General features: G+C 49.6%; 7 protein-coding genes across 7 annotated transcripts; 5 read left to right on the top strand and 2 right to left on the bottom strand.

Annotated features, from left to right (window-relative positions):
* Positions 1 to 772: 772 nt before the first annotated feature.
* AtWU_06366 (sugar (and other) transporter family protein) lies at positions 773 to 2,243 on the top strand (the record flags this gene model as incomplete). Its single annotated transcript, XM_035501475.1, has 8 exons — positions 773 to 799; positions 885 to 1,050; positions 1,119 to 1,171; positions 1,252 to 1,471; positions 1,526 to 1,576; positions 1,634 to 1,657; positions 1,709 to 1,816; positions 1,867 to 2,243. The coding sequence occupies 8 exons, from the start codon at positions 773 to 775 to the stop codon at positions 2,241 to 2,243; spliced, it is 1,026 nt and encodes a 341-aa protein (XP_035357368.1).
* A 7,404-nt stretch (positions 2,244 to 9,647) lies between these two features.
* AtWU_06365 (cation-transporting ATPase 4) lies at positions 9,648 to 11,086 on the top strand (the record flags this gene model as incomplete). The annotated part of the gene is made up of 5 exons (XM_035501474.1): positions 9,648 to 9,797; positions 9,900 to 10,007; positions 10,071 to 10,453; positions 10,508 to 10,572; positions 10,626 to 11,086. 5 exons carry the CDS (start codon positions 9,648 to 9,650, stop codon positions 11,084 to 11,086), a joined length of 1,167 nt encoding a protein of 388 aa, XP_035357367.1.
* Positions 11,087 to 11,643: 557 nt separating this feature from the next.
* AtWU_06364 (O-methyltransferase) lies at positions 11,644 to 13,170 on the bottom strand (the record flags this gene model as incomplete). The annotated part of the gene is made up of 5 exons (XM_035501473.1): positions 11,644 to 11,954; positions 12,023 to 12,474; positions 12,551 to 12,674; positions 12,763 to 12,889; positions 12,976 to 13,170. 5 exons carry the CDS (start codon positions 13,168 to 13,170, stop codon positions 11,644 to 11,646), a joined length of 1,209 nt encoding a protein of 402 aa, XP_035357366.1.
* Positions 13,171 to 14,291: 1,121 nt separating this feature from the next.
* On the top strand, positions 14,292 to 15,700 carry AtWU_06363 (putative integral membrane protein (Pth11); the record flags this gene model as incomplete). The annotated part of the gene is made up of 6 exons (XM_035501472.1): positions 14,292 to 14,487; positions 14,541 to 14,597; positions 14,648 to 14,715; positions 14,769 to 15,148; positions 15,213 to 15,308; positions 15,367 to 15,700. 6 exons carry the CDS (start codon positions 14,292 to 14,294, stop codon positions 15,698 to 15,700), a joined length of 1,131 nt encoding a protein of 376 aa, XP_035357365.1.
* Positions 15,701 to 16,659: 959 nt separating this feature from the next.
* On the top strand, positions 16,660 to 17,527 carry AtWU_06362 (acetyl-CoA synthetase-like protein; the record flags this gene model as incomplete). Its single annotated transcript, XM_035501471.1, has 2 exons — positions 16,660 to 16,693; positions 16,893 to 17,527. 2 exons carry the CDS (start codon positions 16,660 to 16,662, stop codon positions 17,525 to 17,527), a joined length of 669 nt encoding a protein of 222 aa, XP_035357364.1.
* A 615-nt stretch (positions 17,528 to 18,142) lies between these two features.
* Positions 18,143 to 18,548, bottom strand: AtWU_06361 (transcription factor domain family protein; the record flags this gene model as incomplete). Its single annotated transcript, XM_035501470.1, has 2 exons — positions 18,143 to 18,252; positions 18,314 to 18,548. 2 exons carry the CDS (start codon positions 18,546 to 18,548, stop codon positions 18,143 to 18,145), a joined length of 345 nt encoding a protein of 114 aa, XP_035357363.1.
* A 3,834-nt stretch (positions 18,549 to 22,382) lies between these two features.
* AtWU_06360 (dynamin family protein) lies at positions 22,383 to 25,057 on the top strand (the record flags this gene model as incomplete). Its single annotated transcript, XM_035501469.1, has 3 exons — positions 22,383 to 24,272; positions 24,342 to 24,777; positions 24,825 to 25,057. 3 exons carry the CDS (start codon positions 22,383 to 22,385, stop codon positions 25,055 to 25,057), a joined length of 2,559 nt encoding a protein of 852 aa, XP_035357362.1.
* Between the last annotated feature and the right edge of the window lie 7 nt (positions 25,058 to 25,064).

Raw genomic sequence — 25,064 nt, 5'->3', positions numbered from 1 at the left:
ATGCGGCACTAGCTCGTTTTAGAATGCCTCCGACCTTGGCTGGCTCCAGGCTTGCGCCATCAGCTGGTAGGCTGCAATGCTCGGGTACCAGCTGGCTGTCGGCGGAATCCGTTTCCTTTCACTGCTACTGCTGTCTTCCAGAAAACTTGGAACGTGCTTGTTGGCGTTGGGACTGGATCGATAGTGTTCCTCCCCGTCCCTGGCCCTGAATGGATCGTGACTCGCGCTGGACGATCACCTTGCAGGCCTGCAGGAACACCACTACCGGGCTGCGCGGTGCAACGCGGACGATGGCCGAGGGCAACCCTAAATTGCGGGGACTTGATCCGCCGAAGTTCACCCAGCGCCGCAATCAGCATTGATCTGGTGGATCATTGCGGAACCACTATCGAACTTAATTGTTTTGGAACCCAGGAATTCATCTGGAATGTCTTAGACGGGCCCCATTGCCAGGAACCCAGACACATCGCTGAGAATGACTGGCGGACCAAATGCAAGACAGAACAGTTCCATAGTACCTCCCTCACAGTTTGGGTTTGCCAGGCCCTGGTTCTGGTTGAGCTAAACTTAAACTTCTTCAGCGACAAGCAGCAACCACCACCGAGTGGCAGAGAAATTTTGCCTGGCGACAAGGACCTTTTTCCCCTGGTCCGATAGTTATTAATCCTGGGTTTGCAAGAATGCCCCCCAGATAAGATCCAAAATATGCCTCTTTGTCCTTGCACGTCTCTGCTGTTGTCGTGAGCGTCCGAAGTATCGCACGTCCATCGCCATGGCTCGTCCGGACGTTGGCCAAGTGGTATGAGCTCCTACTGTCAATTTCTGAGACATGTCGGTCTTTCTCGCCTTTTGCTAACCTCTGGTGCTCTTACTTCGCGGATTAGGTGGCATGGTATATCTGCACGGTCGCTGCATGCATCTTCCTCGTGTTTCGGCTGATCATCCGGTGGCGACTCCTCAAAAAGCTCTATCTCGATGACTTCTTCGTTGTTGCCGCCGCGTTGTGTCTGATCGGTGACTTGGGCATTCAGCACTACATGTTCACCCAGGGTTTGTCCTTTCTTTCGCCTACTAGTGATCCGTGCGACGTCTAACCACCCGTTTCTCCCCACCCACAGGCATGTCAGAGATGGCCAAGACAACCACGGCCGAAAAGATCAACATGCAGAAGGTCAGTATGAGGATCGGGATCTGCATCCCCAAGCATCCACACCTCCGCCCGTTGCTGACTCTGTTCTCCCCCTGCCACAGTTGATCATTCCCGGGTCTACCTTGTATGTCACCTCGCTCTGGCTTATCAAGGCCAGTATGGTGCTGTTCTACAAGCGCCTGGCCGATCGCACCAAGTATCAGACCATCTATAACATCACCCTGGGTGTTCTGGCCGCTGCCTGGCTGGTGCTGTTCTTCGACATCGTCTTCAAGTGCTATCCGCCAGATCGCCAATGGAAGAGCTTTGAGAATCCGGATTGTGAGTGGGAGAGTAACAGGATGCTCCAGTAGATGTTTACTGACTAGCTGCTAGTGACGTGTTCGGCGAAGCAGTCGACGATTAACTACTGGTTGACGATCCTATGTATGGGCCCTTCCGTATCTTGTGTCTTGTTGAACTTACAGCTAACCATGCCCCTAGTCAACATCTTCAGTGATGTCTTCAGTAAGACAAGTCCCGACAACGAGCTCATTAAATAGTGAACTAACGTTACAGTCATCTGTCTTCCTATCTCTCAGGTAGCCCGTCTCAAGATGCCGAGAAAGCAAAAGCTCGGTGTAATCTCCGTCTTTCTGCTGGGTGTCATCGTCGTCATCACTAGCAGTTAGTTTTCACCACATCACATAAAGTCAAAGCCAGGCTAACGACACCAGTTATCCGTGCTATCTACTCGCATTTGGGCGAGCAGATGATTACTTGCACGGTCTCCATGATCGAAACGGCCATTGCCATCATCGCATCGTGTCTGCCTGTCCTACGCACACTGATCTTCGGCTCCCACTCACGCACCGGCACGTACAGCGGCCGTCGAGGATACGAGCTGTCCAACTCCGGAGCTGCGGGGTTAGCCAGCAAGCAGCATACTACGGTGTCGGTATCGCGCGGGGGGGCGGACGAGCTGTCGCGGCATGACTCGGAAGATGAGCTGGTTAAGGAGAATATGTCGGCCGAAGATCCCACTGCGGGCATCTCGGTGACACGGGAGTATTTCGTACATGAGGGCGCAATGGAACGGCAGAGCATGCGGTAGATAACAAACCGGAAGCGTCAGCATCCGCTTATACCATTGAGCTTGGATTAATTGGGGTAAAAAATAGTAATTTATATAATCTCATTCTTCGTCAGTAAACTAGAGAGTATAAGATCTGCACGTCTGGAAGATAGAGTTGCCGATCATAGTGGGACCAGGACCTTAGCCTAACGATGTCTTGTACGATAAACACTAGTGATGATGGTAACGGCCACCATTGTCCGCCAAGGCCCTAGAAGACCGTCTATAAATCTATCGCTGTTGAGTCTTTAATTAGGAATAAAGTGACTACTAGTGTTGCTAGTCGTTTATGCACAGGCTAACTTAACGGTGAAAACTAACTACTATCACATTGCCATATTCCCATGATAGGCCTCAAAACAGTCAACTTTATTTCTGGCCAATTCAATTTGCCATAGCCATAGATCTCCATCCAGTGTAATGGTATTATTTGCAGCAGCATCACTGCATTCTGCTAATGCTTTAGCTGGCGAATAGTCATTATCATCGTACATGATGTGTTCGTGAAAGCGAGTAGGTCCATCCGAGGAATATATATATTTGGGCTTCCAAGACCCAAATCTGCACCAACATGATAGAGACGACTATGCTTCATTACATATTGTAAATGACTCCACTACCAGTGAGCCGACTATATTACATTAACACCTTTTTTACACCATTTCCTGTAATACCTCATGCTACAATTGCTCAAGCTACAACTGAAACTCATCATCTTCAGGTCTTTTCAGGGTCGCTTACTCATACGGTTCTAGCCGTCCTGAGACGGTTATGATCGACATTGCCCAATCAGGCAGGTCAATAGTCTCTCGTCCGATTGGCAGGATGATTTCGTTTGTCTGACCAATCATTCGGCATTATGCGAAGGGCGAAACCCACAGAGTTTCTGTTTCCGGATGGATTCATAAAACATGATTAGAGAGATATGCCTGTATTAGTAAGCAAGATGAACGCCTTGTGCATACTGCACTCATAGTACTCAACTATATCATCAGGATGAGTATCAATGTATTCTGTGGTTGTAGATTGCGAAGATCATTGTGATGCATGGCAATGGAATGCGGGAAATGGGCGGTCTTGTCCTCACGGATATCTCTCTGGTCGGTCGTCGGAGGGTGTAGGTGGTGATCATTCTGACTTATACTGGATAGATTTCTAATGGTAGAGGACCTTATGCATGTTTAGAACAAAGTACAGCGGGTTGAAGCTTTACAGTGACTATAATCAACCGTATCGGAGGAAGGCTGACTGGATATATATGAAGTACCAGGAAGGGATTTGAAACAATATGAAGTATAGTTCTTAATACTTATCTCTTGACCACTCTATCCATACTGAACAGAATTAACATCTATAAGTAGATCTTTGAAATTTTACATATAGATTTTACTTGCTTATACTTATGAAAAGGGGCTTTGGAAAACAAGAATCATAACTTTTTCATAGTTACCTACATACTGAGGTAGCCCCTGTATCTGAATTGTTGTGAGTCTGCATAGCTACTCACTTGATGACACTCCAGTGACTCGAGCAGGCTATAATCAAATCAATTTAACCTAATCCGTTTAAACTATATAATCACCTGTGGGGATTTCCGTTGCATATACTGCCGAGCTATGCCTGGTCAAGGCAGCGCTAATAGATATGCTATCGGCCTGTTTATCTTCGTGCATCAGCGTCATTGAGACTGGAATATGCAGAGGCCTTGATTGCGCAGCCGACCCGCATAATTGAGACGCCGATGGCTTCATCACGAATGCTATCGGTGGGCTGTGCAATGCTGTTAAACAGACTTCCTGCACTTCAATTCTTGCCTACGCAATTGCCCTACCGTACTCGTGCCTCACACTGGTAATTAGTATAACTATCAGCTGTGATATAAGACACAGTCTCACAGTTACTGTCTTATTCAAAGCCAATTGAAGCATGTACCAGCATGACTTGGTCTCGGTGAATGCATCTTAATCCGTACAGTCTTCTTCTACTCGGGCTGAGGCATTTCTAACACGCAGGTATAGTCACTGGGCCGAAGAATCCCAGTGAAGGGGCATGAAAATGCCCTTGAGAGCAGGTGCGCATATTGCCCTGTATGCCAGAATCTCCCTGCTGCACTGGTTGGGCTGAAGCTCTATCGCGTCGAGCACATTTCCCAAATAAAAACGGTCATTACGCGGGTTTCCAGGCTTTCCCGCAGGTAATTTGGGACAGAGACATGCTAAATGTAGACAAGGATTTCTGTTCTACACCAAAGATAGCCAGTGTCCTGAAAAATGTTGGAACTCTGCTTACGACTATAACCATGGCGCCAGGTATCTGCACTAAAGTTTACAGAATGATTGATTGGCTCCGCATCGCCCACGGCGGCCTGCGTGATATCAACGCACCATGCCGGCTGATATACCTTTTCGCAATGTTTCGTTGGCTCATACGACGCCTGTAGCTCATTCTATGTGGGCTGATTGCCCGAGTTCGAAGAGGGATGATCACTGCTGTTATCGGAGCCTCAGAATGAGGAAGACCACCATGGTTGCACTTTGAGAGCGGGGGTGGAATTTGACGGAATCTGTCGACAATCAAGATGAAGACAACCCTGAAAAGATCATGGTCGATGCTCACACCTCTATAATTCAGACAAAAAGTGGCGGGAGAACGATATCGGATATGTGCAGCAATAATCCTCTTGTCCGTTACTCAGATTCCCGCCATTGTATTTGGTGGAACCGACAGGAGACAGCCAGACAACGTGAACATGGACACATTGATTCAGGCCTATAATGCAGCCTTCGCAGATGGGTTATTTCCTGTGGACAGGTGTGACTCCTACAATCGTCTAGCCTAGCCTTTTTTTGATCTGAGGTACTGCATTATTGCTGATGAAAGAGGTCTCAATATTAGTGGAGGTCACCGCTAACGACTTGTCATTGCGCGCAGAATGAAGAAAAGTCATTGATCCTAGTCCTGGACGAGCCACGGGGTCGGTTAATGCCGCAGGCGAGAATCTGGCCGAGGTAACAGTGAACCATGCAGAAACCGGCTGCTCAATGATCATGATTACCCATAAACTATTCACGGTTCTCGTGGCTTTATATCATTGTGTTGCGACAAGGCATGAATACCCGCCAAAGCACTCAATAACTAGATTTTGCTCAGGCAAAGTCTATCATACCTAGCCCACGGCAGAAATTGAATCCGATGGCCGAGGCTAGAGAGGTAATGGTAGAATATGAAGAAGAGAGAGAAGAAAGAAGGAAGAGCCGCATGCCAGCAAATATCCAGTAATCAGCATGGAATTGGGAACGGTCGCGAAGACATTCACTACTAGACCAAATGCTTTCTGAAGGAGGTTATATTGTTGTAAGCAACCAAAGTGGTCAAAGGCTTCCATAGGTCGTAGATCTCACTGAGTGTGTTTGGTGTAGCTGGTAAGTTGGCTTTGACCTGTGCAATGGTCTGTCGGCTATCCTGGGATAGACACAGCATGCCTCTCGCTCCAACTTTGGCTCGTCGCAAAGTTGGTCAAGATGTTCCATTGTTGAGGTTCGAGGTTGATTGACGCGCCCAACTTTTAGTCTTGGATGTTCTTTACTCTTGTCGAACTAGTATATCATAGACATAAGGCTATCCTGTGATGCACGCTCTAGGAGAGAGGAACCGATGGTCACCATTGTGTGGCGTCAACTTACCGGAAGTATCACTTCCTTACGTTGCCTCCACACCTCCTATCATACTTTGACATGCAAAGTTTTCGTCTGGAAGCCTGATCTCCCTTTCCTTTGTAGACCCAAGCAGCTCCATGGATTATTGGGACTTCCCGCTCATGGCAACCCCTGCGCTTTCGGCTGAAGGTTGGAAGCCATAATGTTCTTGGCCTGGGGGCCTTTTCTCTTGGTCGCCGAGTTCATGAAGATTCGACACGAATTCAATATAAGACAGGATGAACGCGGAGGCTGTTGCAAGTATCTCTGGTAGAGGACTCCGACAGATGAACGCCCTGACAACGAAGAAGGCGATTCTCCGAAGATCACACTTCTGAGAGGGCGGCGGCGGAGATGAATTCGTAAGGCGTTGGTTGGCATCCTAGTGTTTGCGTATTCGGCTAACGTGGCACTGTTTACCATGCCGCTGACGTCCTCTGTCCCGCGCAGTTTTGCTTAAGAAATGGAAACGCCGATCGCATCGATAGCGCTTCGTACGGGGGCGGAATCATCGCATTGGGGAAACACGACACCGTTACCTTCGCTGAGTGTATTGCAATATTCCAGGCGGGACATTCTCATGGGCAAGTCTTCAGCTCTTCAGCTTCGGCGCAAACATCGCCCAGGCCAAGGCTTCGGAAAACTCGATATCCGAAGAGAGGAACATACCAGGTGCGATGACAAAGGAGAAAGGAACTGAAAATTTAGACTGCCGATCGCGGCTTGACGGCAGATCTGGTGTTTCAGGGCGTTGCCTTCGAGCAAGTCGGCTCCATGACGCCCACCTTTGTCCACTCGAACCTGACAATTGCAAGTGGGTCATTTGTAGCCTTTGCGGATGCTTCCCGCGGCGGCAAGTCCACAATCATTCGTTGCTGGGACCATTCGACCAGCCAATCTCGGGGACCATCCTCTTCGGGCGACGCAAAAACGCCGTATCAAGTTGGCATATAACCGTCGAGTTCCGTCTTTAGTCACCCAAGGCCCCAGATATTTGCTGGGACCATCGGACGTAACTCCCTGCCTGGCCTAGAACATCAAACACTTTCAGCAGGGATTTTAGTCATGAAATGACGCAGGTGTGCGAAGACACGACTCTCATCAATCCAGCACATGGAAGGCAGCTGGCTATCCGACTGTGCTGGGGACTGTTACGCATACTGCATTTGTCGGCAGCCATAAGCGGCAGTCAGAAGCTGCTTGAACTGTGGATCAGTGCATCGTGCGTGTCTTGCTATACAAACTTCACTGCTGATTCTGGATGCAACCGCCTCAGGTCTAGATTCTCATTTCAAAAAGTTGGCCAGGGAGCCATGGAGCATCTGGCATCCAATCGTGATTCGCCAGTGAGCGTTGGGGCACACCGATTAGCGACGTACCTAAAAGGAAGTCATGATCTTCGGTCTCGGCGAGAGCTGTGCTAGCCGGGTTTCTCATGTTCTTGAGAAGGGATATCATCATGACTTGCTGCACAAAAAGGGTATCTAGTGGCTGATGGTAAGAGTAGCCTTTTCAACACTTATTGCGATACAAGACGGAGAAACCGGTTTACTAAATGGCCAGTCATTGGCGGTGTCCAGAACAACTTGACGATTGAACCAGTAGTAACTTTATCATAGCATGTAGTCATAAGTAGATGATTAGTAGTGATTTGGAAGCAAACCAGGCGGACAAGGTGAGCATATCAGTGAAAAGAGTTGTCCTGAGGGGTATAGAGAATGGGTCAGCTAAGATGGGATGGGTAGTACGAGTCTTCATCACCATGACAGAATAGTCCGAGTTACCCATGAAAGCTGGTCTATGCCTGAAGCCCACACATGGATGTATGAAACAGTGATATAACCGGATTGGATGGAGGAAGTGGGCGAATTAGAAAGGCGGTAACCGCGAGTTTCTGCCGCTGCCTGTGAGTAACACTTGCGGTAGGCGGTACGCAGTTCTTCTGCTTACCTTCCTCTGGTCTCTCTTTCCCCTTTCCCCCCAGAAGTTCTTCCATCCGTCTATACTTCCTTTCTGGGTTCATAGCCTCTATGGTGTCGACGTACCTTCCGGTTTGGGTCCCTGCCCTAAGGTAAAGCGTCCAAGCATCCAACCAAGCCTTGAGCGTCTTTCAAGGTTTCGGCACGTAAGGCCGCTCCATCATTGCCGGGGAGGTGATGGGGAGACCCATCCCATTGGTGCATAGCCTGGTGGACCGGCGCAACATATTACCAAGTTAGGAATTAGAAATCAGTCCAGGCCGCATCGAGTGCAACGACCGCGAGGATCGTCTCAGATGGGACACTTCGAGAAGAACACGGAGATCTGCCCTCTTTTGCGCCCCCAGGCATACATGGGATTGGCCCTGCTATGGTAAAGTTCAATTATGGTACGTGGGATTTTGCCTAGAGAGAATTCAAACACGGTGGGATTGTGCCTGTGTTATGTGACAAAATTTCGGGCTAGATGCCAGTGAGACACCATGTTGGAGGACTGGTCTCCTATGACAAATTCTTTGACCACGAGGACGAAAAATAAATCAGCCACAACGAAGTTTCTGGATTTTTGGACTTTATGTCTTAACAATCTCCTGTATGGCTTAGGTCCCTCTATCGGCCGAGCTCCGTTCTAGACCATTTGGCTTTAGGAGTCCCATCGTTGTTCGGTATAGGTGGGCCATGAACCTTATTGCGCCTCTCAAACTCCAATGAAATCGTCCGGTTGTCTCCAACGGTTCCTGTGTGGGCTCCGGATACCTCATCCAGCTGTCACCAGAAAGATAACTCGACCCGAAGCTTTTAAGACAGGGCTGCCCTGCATGACCCTAAACCTTGGTTTTATGGCTCCGTCAGGCAGCTTGGTTCTATTTCTGTCTCACGGAAAGCTTACAAGAAACAGCTCCCAGTCCCCTGACGGGCGCGTGAAATGCGAACTGTGTCAAGGTACTGCGACTAGGCATCATCATGCAACTCTCTTCCTGACCATGATTTTATGACAAGTATTGAGTCACTGCGAAGCTGTGACACATTCTCCATTCACACATAAGGGCATGATGGAGAAACTGTAGGACGAGTCTGTAACATGGCCATGGACGCTACCGGCGTACATGGATCTGGCTAATCGAAATTTTCGGTATGGACGGATTGGCAATATGACTTCCATAAAGAAACAATGCAGATGTTGGAGTAGCTTACCTGGAGAGAGAAGCGGTTGTGGATTTGGTGTTGGTAAGATGTTAGTCACATCCGAGTGAAGGCACGAAACACGGGGCCTTTCCCTTCCTTGCACCTTCATTGCTTTGATCTAGTTTCAGACTGGTGGATCGTCCCGATCGTATCGTGCAGTCCTCTACCGCCGCCGTTTCAGCGCGGAACCACTCCGAGCTATCATAATTCATAGCCCAGGGTCCAAGAGGTTGATTCTGCACCATGCTATCTGTATTGCTCATGTGTGATTCGTCGTCTTCATCACGGCCTCACGCCCAAGTACCACCTTAGTGGCCTAAGTGATAAACTCTGATCTGCGCCGCTACGAGTGAACCGGGTGCCCACAATAGCTTTAGCCATGAAAGAGAACTCCTTCGACATCTGGGGCGTTCCTATAAGATGACGAGAGGAGCTAGATAACTGGACATTAGTCGACAAGAACATTAGTCGACAATCAGTTCTTCTTCTGCCCGGTGCCATCTGACCGGCCACCACCCGCGAAAATGCCACTGGAAGGACGTAGTGAAGTTCTTGTGGCCGTGTCTGTAGTGGTCATGGCTATATCGCTTCTGACGGTATCCTTTCGATGCTTCGTGCGATGGCGGATGCTCAAAGCATTTGGATGGGACGATACATTGATGGTTCTTGCAATGGTGAGAAAACCCCTCGAGTTTTCCGTCTTTCCCGATCCAATCATAATGGATTGGTATCTAAGCCAAAGCTCTTTTAATTATGAATCGTTGACATGTTTCCAGGTTCTTGATATAGTGATTACCGCGTGCGCAATCGCTGGTGCGAAGGATGGCGTTGGCCGGCATTTGAGTGATTTCCACAGCTTCGATGAATTTCACCATGCCATGCTGGTACGTGATATGGAGTCATTATTCGCCCAAATATACTGTTGAGATACTGAATGGCCTGTCTAGTGGTGGTGGCTGGGCCAGTGCATCTATATCTGGGCGTCCGGCATCGCTAAAGTATCCATTGCGCTGGCGCTCCTCCGACTGTCGGTTCACACGTATCAGCGCATAACCTTGTGGGTCGTTATGGGAGCATCGATTTGTGTCAGCTTGGTGTTCTGGTTCTTCATGCTTTTTCAGTGCCATCCTGTCTCAAAATTCTGGGAGCGGACAGGACCGGGCAATTGCATGAGCACCGATACGCTGATTAGGGTGGCGTACGTATACAGTGGAATCTGCGCCGTCTGTGACTTTGCGCTGGGACTTTTGCCCATTGATCTCGTTCGCCAGCTGCAAACCACTCTCAAGACAAAGATCGCGCTGGGCGCGACCCTGAGTCTAGGTTGTGTGTACGTAAATCCACCGATGCTGTTGGTACAGCAGCTAACATGTGGCGTGTCCAGGGCGAGTACAGCTGTTATTCTTCGGATACCTTGCCTGCATTTCTACAAGGATATCGATTTCTTGTGTAAGTGCCATGCCTCATGACCCCCCTTTAATTCATTATACCTACTGCGATAGTCCATGTTTTGTTTGTTGTTGCTCCTTTCAAGTCAAACATGGCCAAGACGGCTAACTCTTCTCAATCTACATGTGTGACAGATTCGACCTTTTCCATCGACATCTGGTCCTTTATCGAGGTTGGCTTGGGAATTACAGCAGGTAGTCTGGTCACTCTCCGACCTCTCTTTCGTGCAGTTCTCGGGGACCCACCTGACCGCAAGGGCAAGAAAAGCCGTGGAAGCATGCCACTGACCAGCTTCACGGAGTATACGCGGACCCGGCCTGACCCTGAAGATGCCGCAGTGTGGCAATCGCCCCAGCCTGATGCGACGCGGAACATAACCACCACGGTGGTTTCAGCTTTCCGGGCGAGTTTAAATAGTCCCCTCACGCCAACGTTTGCGGCCGAGTTCAAGAAGGGTCGGTCTGTTCGGATCAAGAGGTCATTCCATGTCACAGAAGAACATGTGGGCTACTGAACGGGGAGAAGTTTGCCCTTTATAGAGTATATAATGACACTAAAATGATCTTGTGGAAAATATTATTTGAGCGACTGTCAAGCGTAGAGAGAAGAGGGAAGCGAGGGAAGAGTGGAAACAGAGAGAGAGAGAGAAAGAGAAAGCTGGACGCTGACGGCTGACCGGTTGGCCTTATTTGCACAGGCTCGATGGGCACCTGACCCTGTTTGCCTTCTAGAGTACTAGTAAGTAGTGAGTACCTAAGTAATAATAGTCCTCCTATACTACTATTAGTAATACTGTCTTCTCTGGTCAAGCTTCCTCTTGCCAGCTATTCGTCTAAGCAACACAATCTAATCTACTATCTCCTCTACCCAAACCATCCAAATTAAATCTATATGTGCATTGCAGGCTAACCTAGAGGGGAATGAGAAAGGAGGTCATGATTGCATTCAACCAGCTACACAATGAGACTGATAGAAACCAACATCTTCACGTCCGAGAAACACAAGATGAATGCCCCTCCTGTCAAGGTACCCCCCTTCACACCTCAGAGTGGCTTATTATTACACTAAAGTTCACTTCAGGCGAGCTTCCAACACCACCATGGGCACTCCGGGTGCCTTGTATACGTTGGCCAGTTGCAACCCCGCTAGATCGAAGAGGTGCGCAAAATCCTTCACCGTCCGTTCTCTCCCACCAAACGTCATCATGGTCAAGTCCATATACGCGTTAGTTGCGGTCGCGCCCACTTCAGGGATGATCGTCTCCGTGATGAGAATTCGCGACCGCTCCCGATCCATCGCGACCGCCAGCTGTGCGAGGACCTGACGAACCTCCTCATCGGGCCAGTCATGCAGCACGCGACGCACAAAGTACACGAGGGCGCCTGATACATATGATCAATGTGTCATTCAGACCGACAGTGGGGCTGTGGGAATGGTGGGGACGGCTTACCCTGCACAGGTTGAGGGTTGAAGAAATCATGCGCCATCGGCTCAATTCCGTGAGCCTCCATCTCCGGACCATTATCAGTAATGACACTCTCGCGATCCTGCAGGATATACCGCCCGGGGACACCTGCTAAGCTCTCCTTGAGCTGACGCAGAATATGCCCACGACCCCCGCCAACATCCACGATAGTGGCAGTGTCTGGCTGTGCAAGTGGCCCCAGCGTAGACTTGAAGGGATATAGACCAATCTCCGCCAGGAGAGAATCCTCCGCTACCATGGCATCATTCAGCCGGGTTGCACGGGCCGGGCTCTGTGAAATGTACTCAAACATGGTCTGTCCATCGCAGCCATGCACGAAAGTGAAGGGATTGCGGCGCAGTTCGATGCGATGCTGCCAGCCCTGCTGCACGAAATATTCATGACCCCGCAGCATCGCGGGTGAGTACTCGTCGACCCTGTTCCAGCAGGTGGCTCTAGTTAGCCGTCGGACATGTTTCAACACCCAGAGAAGGGGGTTGCCGCCGCACTTACATTAGACTAAAAACCGCCCGCATCTGGGGTGCCAGCAGGATTTCCGACTCGGCGGTGTGGGCATACAATTCCTCCCCTGTCTCGCGAAAGGGTCCCAATGGAGTCAGGGCGCGCATATGGCGTACTGGAACCAGGTCAGTTCAATTAGGCAATGACAGGGAATCCCCCGGCAGCGCCGACCGGGGGTATCCAGGAACCCAAGGATGGCCTACCGATAAGTTCTTTGTCGACCCCTGTTGTGGCGGCGATTTCCGAGGCCGAGATGCTCTGTCCACCGGTCGGGATGGCATCCAACACCCCGGCTTCCAACAGGGTCCGGATTGCGCCTATTCGAACCATCTAGCATAGCGTGCCATAGTGTATCGTTAGCCTACATGGTGTATTCCAGATTGACCGATGATGGCTGGGGTTAACCTGGTGCATACATGTTCAAAGTTGGCAAAGACGAGGTCGGCCGGGCCCCGAACAGCATTGACCAAGCGAGTGGCCCGAGCCATCAACTGGTAGCGAGCATCCTGACTATTCGGAGTGGTCGCTTGACTGCGATACTGGTCGACCGCGGCCGTGACCTCGGCCAGACACTGCTGAATCTGCTCAAGATTGGGATCAAACTGCGCCATTGGTAAGAAGTATAAAGACAAGGGTATGTAACCGGGGTCCCTGGTAGTAAGTATGGAACCACTCCGTTGGGAATGACCAGGGCGACCTACCTATTATACTTGTCACACTTGGCTCCAGCATCAGGGGGAACATTGAGATCTTGCCAGGTTGATTGGCGGGAAGCGAGTGGATAGGCAACGCGACCTGCAGCGATAGCGCCAGACGGCGTCCAGGCAGCGCCGGTGCGCCACAAGCCGATACGTCCAGCTTCCTCAGCCAAGTCGGGGAAACAGCCGACAGGAATACGAGGTGACCCTCCAATAGGTACGACAAAATCCGGATTCAAGGTAGAGACGAAGGATCATGGTTGGTGGACGAGCCTCTGTACTTTGCTGTGGATGGACCAGGCCAGGGCCTGTGCTCGCCTCACACACATTCCGTTCGACCACTGTTCTCCCCCATCATCCCGGATAGCAGCTCGACGAGACTATATTCCAAACCCACTCAACTCACTTCCTCCGCCGATCATCCGTTCACCCCCTCACATTCCCACCCCAGCTGAATTTCCCCTCCTTGTTCGGCTCCACCAAATTATGTACGACCGTCGAACCAGTCAGCCTGGCTTTGTGATATCTCCCGACAGGTTCTTGGGGCAACCCCAGGGTCTTCGAACCTGTCATGTTCCGCCCAGATTTCCATCCACCCCTGCATCTGACAGATGCAACAGATGCGCATCCGGGATCACTGACAATGCCCCTGACAGGGATAATCGGACCACTATATCCCAGACTAGCCTCGTTGTCACACGATCCAGGCACACAGGAAGCTTTCTCCCATATCCTTTCCAACCAGACAGGGAAGTTTGATGGCCAGTGGCGTCTCCCCAATGGGATAGTGACGGCCATTTTCAGTTCCCCGGAGATCGCAAACTATACGATGCAGGTGAGAATGGTCTCTCGGTAGTCGCTCCGGCCTGCATACGAACGAGTCCATTCCTCCGCGCTCGAGCCAGTGCAAATTGGAGGAGAGCACCATGAACGAGAAGGATAAGTAGCGAAGCGACGGCCAGCGTCCTTTGCAATCTTCGCTTTTGATCAGGACCAGCTCTCTCAAGGACGCGCAAAGACAAGCCTCTCCCATCATGCCGTCGGTCGACCTCAACCAGATCCCCGCCTCTCCGCCTCCCGATGGCGTGACGCCCAACTTTGTGAACCCACCAAACCAGAACTATCAGATCTATTCTATCAACATCGCCCTCTGCCTCACAGGCACGGCCGTCTTGATCCTCCGCTTGTACACCCGTGGTAAGCTCCAGAAGACCATTGGAGTTGATGATTGTGAGTGCCCATCCCGCACATATTATGAGGACACCCTACTGATGGGCTCGCAGGGTTCTGTATCTGGGCACAAGTGTGCGCGTGGTTGTTTGCCATCTTGTGCATGCTCAGTATGTATCAAGACTAAGATGTACGGTAATGGCGTTACTAATATGCGCAGACATCAGGAACGGATATGGGGTCCACATTTGGGACTTGTACCTCAGTAAGATCAAGCCTTTCAAGCAGGTACGTATCAAAGGCGCGTACCACACATAGCGGGCCGCCACTAATAATTGCAGTATGATCTTGCGGCCGAGGACATCTTCGTTGTCGGGATCTGGCTGGTCAAAACGTCCATCTTGTTGTTCTACCTGCGCTTGAGTCCCGAGAAGCGGTTCCGGCAAATGACATATGGCATCATGGTCTTCGTTGCCTTGTACAATATCATCAGTTTGCTGGTCTTTACCCTCGGCTGTATACCGGTGCAGGCTAGTTGGGATGTGACCCTAATGCCGACAGCCAAATGTGTTGATCAACTCTCCTTTGTCTACGCCAATGCGGCTTTCAACCTGTTCTCCGATCTTATCACCTTAGCACTACCCATTCGACTCTGCTGGTCTCTTCAGACTACTCTCAAGCAGCGGGTGCTATTGATGATAGTGCTGATGATGGGTTCCTTGTAAGTGTCTCACGTATGGTCATCACTCTCCCTAGTTAAGCTAATATGGTGATTTCGTAAACAGCGCGTGTGTGATTGCAATCATCCGAATTGTGACCATGATGCCATTTGTCTCTAGTATGGATCTTACCTGGTACAAGGTAACTTTAGCCAAGTGGGCGTAAGTATTCGTACCTTTTTCACTCTTATTTGGGCACTCAGCTGACACGTAAACACAGCATGGTGGAGATCAACGTGGGTATCATCTGTTCGTGCCTGCCGGTGATGCGGCCTCTACTCATCCGGTTTTTCCCCACTGTTTTTGGCAGCCACGCCAGCAGTGGAGTCAGGCCCATCCGCCCTGCCGATGCCAAGGATACTTTCGGCGCGGCGCGCAAGAAGGTCATTCGCAACTGGGACTACCTCAGTACGATCAAAGGAACCCACGCGGGTGAGACTACCCAGGATGTTGAGAGTCTGCACGAGGAGCCTAAGCAAGAAAATGGCAATTCCGAGCCGGCTATCATGATGGCGACCGAGTATTCGGTGACCTGCAAGCGGCGGTCGGAATAAATGATCAATTAAAATGGCTTTTCGTCTTGAAAAGTGCTCAGCCATTTTCGAGGAGAAGGCGTCAATAATGGGATCCGAATCACAGAGACCTGTCTTGGGCAGACATGCTTGAATGGGGATCTCATCATAGGGGCGGCTGGCTGTATCTGCTATCCACTAAATTAATCTGAAGGGCCAGACCCGGCTCACTACTACATACACTAATAATCAAACGTTGATATCATTTATTTAGTTGTAAAGGATAGCAGTCGGTGGCACACTACTACGTTTTGTGTTGAGTGGCGCGTGAAGCACACGAGTTTCACAGCCGACAAAAATATCAGCAGGCCAAGAAACGATGGTAAGAGGTTAAGGAAAAATAGGGTGTTGTAAGTTTTCTTAAAAGGTAGTTGATGGGGAGTATGTAGTTTAGTTTAGTTTAGTTTATTCTCTTTAACCTAATGCATCCGCCTGGTTGCGTATGTAGCTATGTAGAATATATTCCCTGCCTAATATCAAGACTTTTTAATTCTATAATAGAATCCTAATGTAGTAAATAGACAGATCTTGTATAGAGTCCAGAAATCTATATATAAGCAGATATTTTTACGGCCTGATAATTTTTTTATTGTATATTTAGACCAGATACCTCCAGAATCCAGATCCCTGATTATTCCTTATTACTGTATAATTACTTTTTATATTTTCTTATACAAGGATTGATCCCAAAGCTAGCACTAGTTCTAACTATCTATATAAGATATATATATTAAGGATTAAGGAATTATTTAGAGACTACTATTCCTCTCCCTCTGACTTTAATAGATATATCTAACCTTAAATCCAGCTCCAGGTTCCAGAGAAGTTCATTCTTCCTAGACTTTCTCTGCATGGATGTCTCCGGATAGAGTAGATATCCACAACAGGATTCAAACAAAGGGCCCCCTACCTCTTCCTGTACCAGCAGGGCCTTCCTGGTGATGTTCTACCACTACGCCACCGCAGGCTCGCGTAGTAAGTATATAGATCTGCCAAGTACCGCTCACCAGAGGCATTCAGCTTCTGGAAAGACTATCTGCGAGGATCTCGTCTGACCACCTTATCGGACCCGACCATTTCAGGAGAGGCCAAAGCTACAGATGTGAAAGCAATCAGGGCTGGTGAACTCCCCTCGCCACTGCCAGGAATCACGCTCGCATCCTTGTTAATGCAGCATTCGCTTTCACATTGGCCGAGACGGTCAAAGCCCACGACGTAACATATGGACTGTCTTTGAACGCCCGTGAACTCATCCCAGGAGTGGAGACTCTCCTTGGACCCTGCTTCAACTGCAGTCCCATCAGAGTGCAATTGCAGCAGAATTGGACGGTCCGTGACCTCTGTCGGAGCTTACAGGAGAGCTGTACCTTGGCCTCCCGTCACGGATACGTCGAACTGTCCGACATCATTGCTAATTGCACTGACTGGCCGGCGGGGAGTGACTACGGCTGGTACTTGGATAATTTCCCTACGCAAAGTATTCCATCGTGCTCGCTCAATGACGCCGAAGTTTTGCAATATTCAATGGACGGCCGGGGCGATTTGCCGCATCAGCTGCGAGTTCGTTCATTCGTTGATGAGCGAACCTGGGAAATACAGGTGCTTACTTCGAGCAATGTGATGGGCAATGAGCAGGCTTCTGTGTTGGCTTCAATGCTTTTGCAAATTGGGCAAAGATTCTCGCAGTCCCCAGAAGTCGCCTTGTCTTCACCCCTTTTGCGCGACGGTTGTGTTGATGGAGCAGTGGATGGTGTGGCGTTTTCAGTTGCCCGAGATGAGAACGGGATTCGCCAGGAAATTCCGGTCTGACCATATGTAGCATGCTGATCTGCTATTTATACTTGCTGAGCTCAATGCAAAGCTAGTCCTTGAGCATAATCTGAGCTTTCAGGGTCGCAGGACGTTATATATGTATTGCTTTTCATATGCAATCAAGCGTGCTATTCGCCTCGATGTATTAATGGTGCCTTCAGTAGCACCAAGCTTTCTTCCAGAATGGGTTTGTTGACTTCTGCTGTCCCCTTCAGATAGGCAAAGGCATAGAAAAAATGGGTAACGGAATCTACAGTGTATCCTTCAATACTCGGGGACCAAGTAAAATGTGCCGCGCTATATAGCAGCCTACCAAGCTCGCCGAAAGACTGAAACGTCTATTGCACACATGATGCAAGTGCATTAGAGCATGATTGCATATTATTCGTATAGGAAGTAAATATTAGGTACAGCATTCGCGACCGTAACATGTCATAAAGTCCCATCATCCATCGTCATCATCTGGCCGTATAGACACAAAATTATTATTTTCCCGCGACTGCTTGGGAAAGTGGCCATTCCTCCCTTCTATACATTGTTCCATCATTCATTATGCACCATCCACTCAAATTGCATCGACATTATAGTAGAAAATATCATAAAGTCAATCCCTTAGTTGCACACCAACTTGTAGCTGACATATTCGGCATCGCCTTGGAGGCATTGTCCCAGGGTGACGTTGTGCTGGCCGGCGGAGCAGTTGTCTTCGGTGAATATTTGCACTGTATAGAGAATTAGCAGAGAACGCGAAATATATAATTTTAGCAAAGGAGAAAAGCTTACCACCACAGCCGGCGACATTGTATTCGAAGCTAACAGACTCGATGGTTTGGTTGCCGGGGAAGGTTTTGCATTGGTTGAGAGCCGATCTGTAAATGCCCAGTTCGCCCATGTTTTCATTGTAGCAGCCAGGTTCGCCGAACAGGCGAAGTTGAGCGAGACGAGTGTCGCCGGTAGGGAGGGCCAGGGTTGAGATGACCATTGCCATCAGAGCGGAGAGGAGCAGAGTGAATTGCATTTTGGCGGCTGAGGTAGGATTGGAGATGAGGAGTATTTGTCGATGTAGTAGGGTGGTAAGTGTCGTAAATATTATAAGTTTATATGAATTATTGGGTTTAGAAGAGTGAGGTTGTTGATAATAGAGGGAAACCTAGCAGGTACATGCCCTCTTTTTATAGACAACTGACTGTCAGTCAGCTTGAATGGCCCCAGTTATCGGTCTCCCCGCAACAACAACCACCGACTACTAGTTCTAGCCTAGACTTTCGTCAATTGGGGATATCGCGCATCCGCGGGGGCAAAGATCGGCGCCTTGCTTCGACGATCCCTGCCATTCAAGACCAAAAGTGATGCCGTCCGTCAGCCGAGTTGGACCCTCCCATGATGCCATTGCAACCTTAATAGCGGCGAATCCTCTCACCGTCTTTCCAAGCTCTACCTTTTTCTCTTTTGCCCTTGGGGTTCCTTAAAAATGCCTTCACTAGTATAATTATATCTGCTATTCAATTCATTCACTCCTCTTCTTCTTGCCTCAGTTCCCGCCGTTGAGTGAGAGTCCACTGCCGGCCCAGGTTACAATCAATCGATCGAAGGCGGGGGCTGGGCGCCGCTGAGGCTGGGAGCTTTGGGGGCTGAAGGGGGGCTGGGTAGAGAGACGGCTCACTGCATGCATGTCTCGGATGCGCCACGTCCATCATTTGGGGTTTTCCAAGCCGGGTGGGGATGGCGATCATGGAGCCACAGTGGGATGGGGTGGCCCTGGTGAATCCTGTTCATCCTTCGCTGCAGGTGGACGAGCCGGATCACCGGATCAAATCGGATAATCGAGGGCAGGGCGATTAATCGGCAATAAAAGCCTCCTGGCTTCATTATTGGGAACACGAGAGAAGTTGTTGTGTTGTTATGACTATTGCCCGGATGCGACCGCAGTGAAGGGTTGGAGAGGCAGTCCGACTGATGTTTCTATTCCAAGCAGCAGTCAGTTGGGATGTGCTGGCTGGTGCAGCTGAACACCGCATCACCATCTGTCACCATTCATTGCCGATGCACTCAGCAACCTGTCAATGCCCAGTGGGATGCACTGTGCTAAGAATAGCTGGAATGCAGGATATCGATAAGAATAGAACAGTGTGGCAGGGCTGAGGGGCACGATGCAGGCGAAGATTATCACTGGGGTGATGATGTGGATATTATGTTGGACCCTCACAATGCCAGATAAATCACACCAAGCAGTCAGCAGTGCAACCTCATTAACATGATTCTCAATCCATCTCATCACATCACATCGCCAATTATTCGGTAGAAGATGGGGATGGACACGGAGCAAACCGCGTCACACCGACAACGCCAAGGCAGTGGCCGGTTCACAATCGCCACACTGTGCCAGGACAACCATGTCGCCTCGGAATGACCTGGATGTAAATCCCTCCCAGCCAGCTTCATTTATTGAAATGGATTGTGCAAACATCTCCCAAGGATCCAGAGGTTGGTCGATGGACTAGCGGGGGAGAGGCGATATTCACAACTCTCGTCAACCACCCTTCCAACATCACGGACTCGCAATGGACGGAGACCGGTTCGACTGGAAGAAAGTGACTTGGATACGGAAAACAGATTCTACTGCCAGCTAACACTTGTAGAAGACTTTGACAAGATCGGAGCTGCATGCAAAGAACTTCAGGCGATATCCAAGCAAGATCCCGCAGCGTCGGACTCGCAGACAGGTCCAAGAGTATAAAAGTCGCCGAGCAACCCGCGTTATCCTCCGTAGATGTCGTCCGATCGCATACTAACTGCAGCGGGACGAGCCCGCTCTCCATCCCGATCATGAAGAAGGGGAGAGAAGTCGTGGAGATGCCATTTCGCCTATGGCATCGGCGTAACTCCGGATGTCCGATCAACTGCTCTGCGAGATGATCATTCTTCCATCGACCTCCGATCGGACCCCAAAACACAATGACACCTCCATGATTTATCCCTTGAGGCAATTCTAGACTTTCGAAGGGATGCTCTAGACCTTCTGCCTCACCGCGCAGGGCTCCGACGCGGCCCGCCGGTCGGCAAGGATGCATTACTCGTGTCAATAATAATCGCTTGCCTCGCCGGGCAACCCGCTCTAGACTTACGTACTGCCTTCTGCCGCGGCTGGTGGGCTCCACCGAACATTCTTGGATTCGGGGTTATCCCCAACAACTGGACACGGATGGATCCACTCCGCCATCATCTTCCACTTCCCTCAACACTGGACTTGACATTGAGCAAGATGCAAAGTATTCAGTTCGTAGATGGTGGCGGAATGGGAGGATCACAACAAACATTACGATTGGATTTTCCTACCATGTATCTTAGCTAGTATCATATGAATTGGACATAGTCAGCTATATCGTACACGAAGCCGGAATTGTTCTCACGTGTACTCAGTTGCCTCGGGTGGATTCTCAGGACAGAAGCTTCCGATTATACTACTTGAACATGGGGTGTCTAAGCATCATCAGACCCATAACTATTTTATATTCCGTTTCAGCAGGATCCTTGATCGTCTGTCCCATAAAAAAGGCTTCAATTCTGACTTCCACTACTAGTAGTAGTCTGCTATCTACGAGCACGAAGTTATAAACGCTACTTAGTGATCGTGGGTCCTACAAGGTGACCATGTTCAGGAAATTATACTGCCAATTGTCACTTACTGCCACTGGTTCTACGAGAATTATTACTTCCATGCTACTCTGCATACTACCAGAAGTCCGATCTTCAATGAGTTCACATGCTACTAGTAATTCGGCATAATGTAACTTGGTGTGTGTATATATATTAACTGCCAAATCGCGTGTTTTAGTACACTGTCAGTTTAATTCAATTGGTAAGATGATCAAAAGAGACTAACTCCAATCTTCCCCAAGTAGTATCAGATAGACGACCCTAATAACAAACTCAGACTTGATGCTATAGCACACAGACAGTGACAGTGCCTTTGAGTTGAACATGCCCACACATATGCACGCATGTACATAAGGCGCAACGGATGATACGGAGGTCCGCACCGCCCGGAAAGGTGGAGTCGACTTCTGCGGCCACCCGCCGATAGCATCCCCGATGTCAACATCTGCGAGAGATCTACATTTCTAGGTTTGCGGTAGCACCTGGATGTAGGTATTCTTGTCAGAAACAGCACCCAGCTAATTAGTGCTCCAGATGCAGGATGAATGGAAACGATATTCCCCCACAAGAGACAGTGCAGGGGAAAAGATAAAGACCTCCGCAACACCTCCGTAGACGTTAACGGGCAGCGCTAGACTCGTGATAGGTTGGTTTAGCCGATAAAGGAGCCAGGTGGGAGAAGCTAATGGTGGTTCTGGCTCAGGACCAGCTTCCCTTTTGTTGATGCAGGGATAAAATACAGCCACTGGGCAATTCATACAATCTTTGCAGTGCTTCTGTGGACAGAAATTGGGATGCATAGCAACAAAAGATTCTAAGTGCGACTTAAGATTTCACATCATGCGCAGAAAGTGCTCTTTCTGCCTCCCTTGGAAATGTAGACAGAGGCTATGCTATGCTCTGGAAAGCGCGATTGGCTACGCCTGAACCACCGAGCCCTCATTAGCGCCGAAGCGTTCGACCGGCCGACCAGACAGACTGCCCGGCTACCCATCACGTTACAGACGCTAATGCAAGGTCGCTGTGCCAGATAATTGCTCGGTTTCAAGGGACATGGGCGGTTAGAGTAGATGGGTGATGTCCCTGAAGCTGGCATCGCCTCTTTAATCTGAGCTCCTGCCGCGACAGAAGTAATACCTCGCTTTTTTGCAATGCTCCATGTCCCATTATCTGACTTAACGAAAGCTACATCGTCATGCCTACCACACCCGCGAAAGAGGCGTTGCATCAGCTGCAACGAGAACAGTCTAAGCTGCTAGATGGCATCGACGAGTTACGAGCGATTGGAGTCGGCAGCCTCGTGGAACTTCCTCAGCTGGTGGTCTGCGGTAACCAGTCAAGTGGAAAGAGTTCCGTCCTTGAAGCTATCTCCAGAGTTAGATTCCCAGCGAAAAGTAACATCTGTACGAGATTCGCGACCGAAGTCATCCTGCGCCGAAGCCCAACACCCACAATTAAGATCTCCATCGAACCGGGGCCATCGCGTAAAGATGCACGAGAACGAGCAATTCTGCAGGCGTTTGCACAGGAGCTATCCCCAGCCGATAATGATTTACCAACTGTCATCGAGAAGGCCAAAGGCCAAATGGGCGTAAATGAAACAGCCCATTCTGGATTTAGTGATGATGTTCTAAAAGTCGAGATTCTGGGGCCTGATCAGCCAGAATTGACCTTGGTGGACTTGCCTGGCCTTTATTACTCTGTGAGCCAGGACCAGAGCTTGGAAGGAATCAGGGTAGTCCGAACCTTGACGGAAAAGTATATGAAGAACAAAAGAAGTATCATCCTTGCAGTCATCAGCGCAAAGGCCGACTACCATCTCCAGGCGGTTCTGAACATTGCTGAACGGTTTGATCCAAAGCGGGAGCGCACGCTCGGAATCATCACGCAACCGGATACTCTTGAACCCGACTCAGAGGAGGAGAAGACGTATATCCAGTTTGTCTCTAATGAAAAGATTCGATTACAGTTAGGATGGCACGTCTTGCGCAATCGCTCCTTTGAAACACGGGATATCCCGGATGATGCCCGCGATGCAAGAGAGAAGGATTTCTTCAACCAAGGCCGATGGTCCTCTCTATCCAGGGACAGTGTTGGAGTTGAGAGTCTCCGGCGACGCCTTAGCAATATCTTATTCATGCAAATCCGTCGTAATCTCCCTGGGCTGATAGCTGACATCAAGGCGAAGGCTTCCGACCGGGAGAAGGAGCTCTCGAAGCTGGGTCCTCCACGTACCACGGGGCAACAGCAACGGGGATATCTGCTCAACATCAGCAGCAGCTTTGAGCGTATCACAGGGCAAGCGTTGCACGGCCTATATGCGGACGAGTTCTTTGGTGCGTTGGAAAATATAACTGATAGCCACGACTTCCGGCGACTCAGGACCATCATCAGGCAATTGAATGAGTATTTCGCTGACGCCATGGCCGCTCGAGGCTCTCGTCGAATAATCGTGGATCGTGTTCCGGGGTTCGTTCAGGATTCGATGCAACATGACTTGAAAAACCCTTACTTACCAGGAAGGTTTCCACATTATGTACTTCGGAAGAACCTGGAAGAGGAGGTCGCCGAACAGGCTCGGAAGAACAGAGGAATTGAGCTGCCAGGCAGCGCTAATCAGCTCCTCGTGGGTAGCCTGTTCCGCGATCAGTCTCTCCCGTGGGAAGGGCTTGCTAAAGAGCATCTTATGAAGACCTGGGAATCAGTGCGGTATTTTGCCTTACTTGTGATGCAGCACACAGCCGATGATCATACGTTCTCCTTGCTGGCTGGATCAATTATTGAGCCTGCATTGGACAAGCTGAGGCAAAACTTGCTGGCCAAGCTCGATGAGCTGACTGCATACACAAAACGGGGCCACCCGCTGCCTGTGGGCAAGAGCTTCCTCACACAGATTCAAAAGGCGCGAAGCGAACGGCATCTATCCTCGTTGAAGACAAAGCTCAAATCTTGTAATAGTCATATGTCTGAGGGGGAAGCGCTATTCTCGATGAAAGCAATCGAAGAAGCAACTTCCAACATGGAATTAAACCGCGATGAATATGCGGCGGCTGATATCATCGACCAAATGCAAGCATATTATGATGTAAGAACGAAACAGCAGAAGATCTAGCTTCAGAAAAAAATATGGCGCGTGCTAATAACTCTCTCGCAGACTGCTATAGTGACCTTCGTCGACAATGTCGCAACTCTGGGCATCGAAAATTGTCTTCTTGACCCTATACAGCGTATTATGACTAGCCAGGTAATTAACAATATGCACGATGACCAGGTCCGAGAATTAGCCTCCGAGCCATCCTTTACTAGCGACGAGAGAGACCGTTTGGCCAGTGAGGTTGAGAAATTGCAGGCAGGTCTCCGCACTCTCAAGACCTTCAACATCCAAAAGCCTACATTGAGTGGCCCACCCTCAATTGAAAAGCTGGAAAAACCACGAATTGGCTTTCAGGACATTCACCCGCCAGTCACAGGGGCAAAATCGACGACTCAGTCGTCACTGTTTCCAAGTCCACAAGAAGTGAAAACTCTTAAATCACAAACTACAAAGCCCTTTCACGGAGAGCAAACCCCAAGTGTCTTTAATTTCACGAGTAAGTCGTCATATTACCAGCCAGGACCTCGCTCATTTGTATAAAAGCCCCGCAAACCCCGTCTTCGAAGGGCTTCGAAAATCCGCCCTTACTAAGTGCGAAAAAACCACCCAAGGCGACTTCGTCAACCAAACTCGACTTCGTGACCAAGAAGCCCAGGGTAAGACTGCCCCAAACTGCTGAGATTTATGAAAAGGGCGGGGAGAAAGCCAAGGTGCCACCACCTGACCAACCCAGCCTGTTCTCTGGAATCTTCATCCCAGATAATAGCCACCAGTAATGTATGC

This window comes from Aspergillus tubingensis (genome assembly GCF_013340325.1).
Source record: "Aspergillus tubingensis WU-2223L DNA, scaffold_8, whole genome shotgun sequence".
In the NCBI taxonomy this organism is placed as follows: Eukaryota; Fungi; Ascomycota; class Eurotiomycetes; order Eurotiales; family Aspergillaceae; genus Aspergillus; species Aspergillus tubingensis.
The sequence above is the reverse complement of the archived record's forward strand: the minus strand, read 5'-3'. Positions and strand labels throughout refer to the sequence as shown.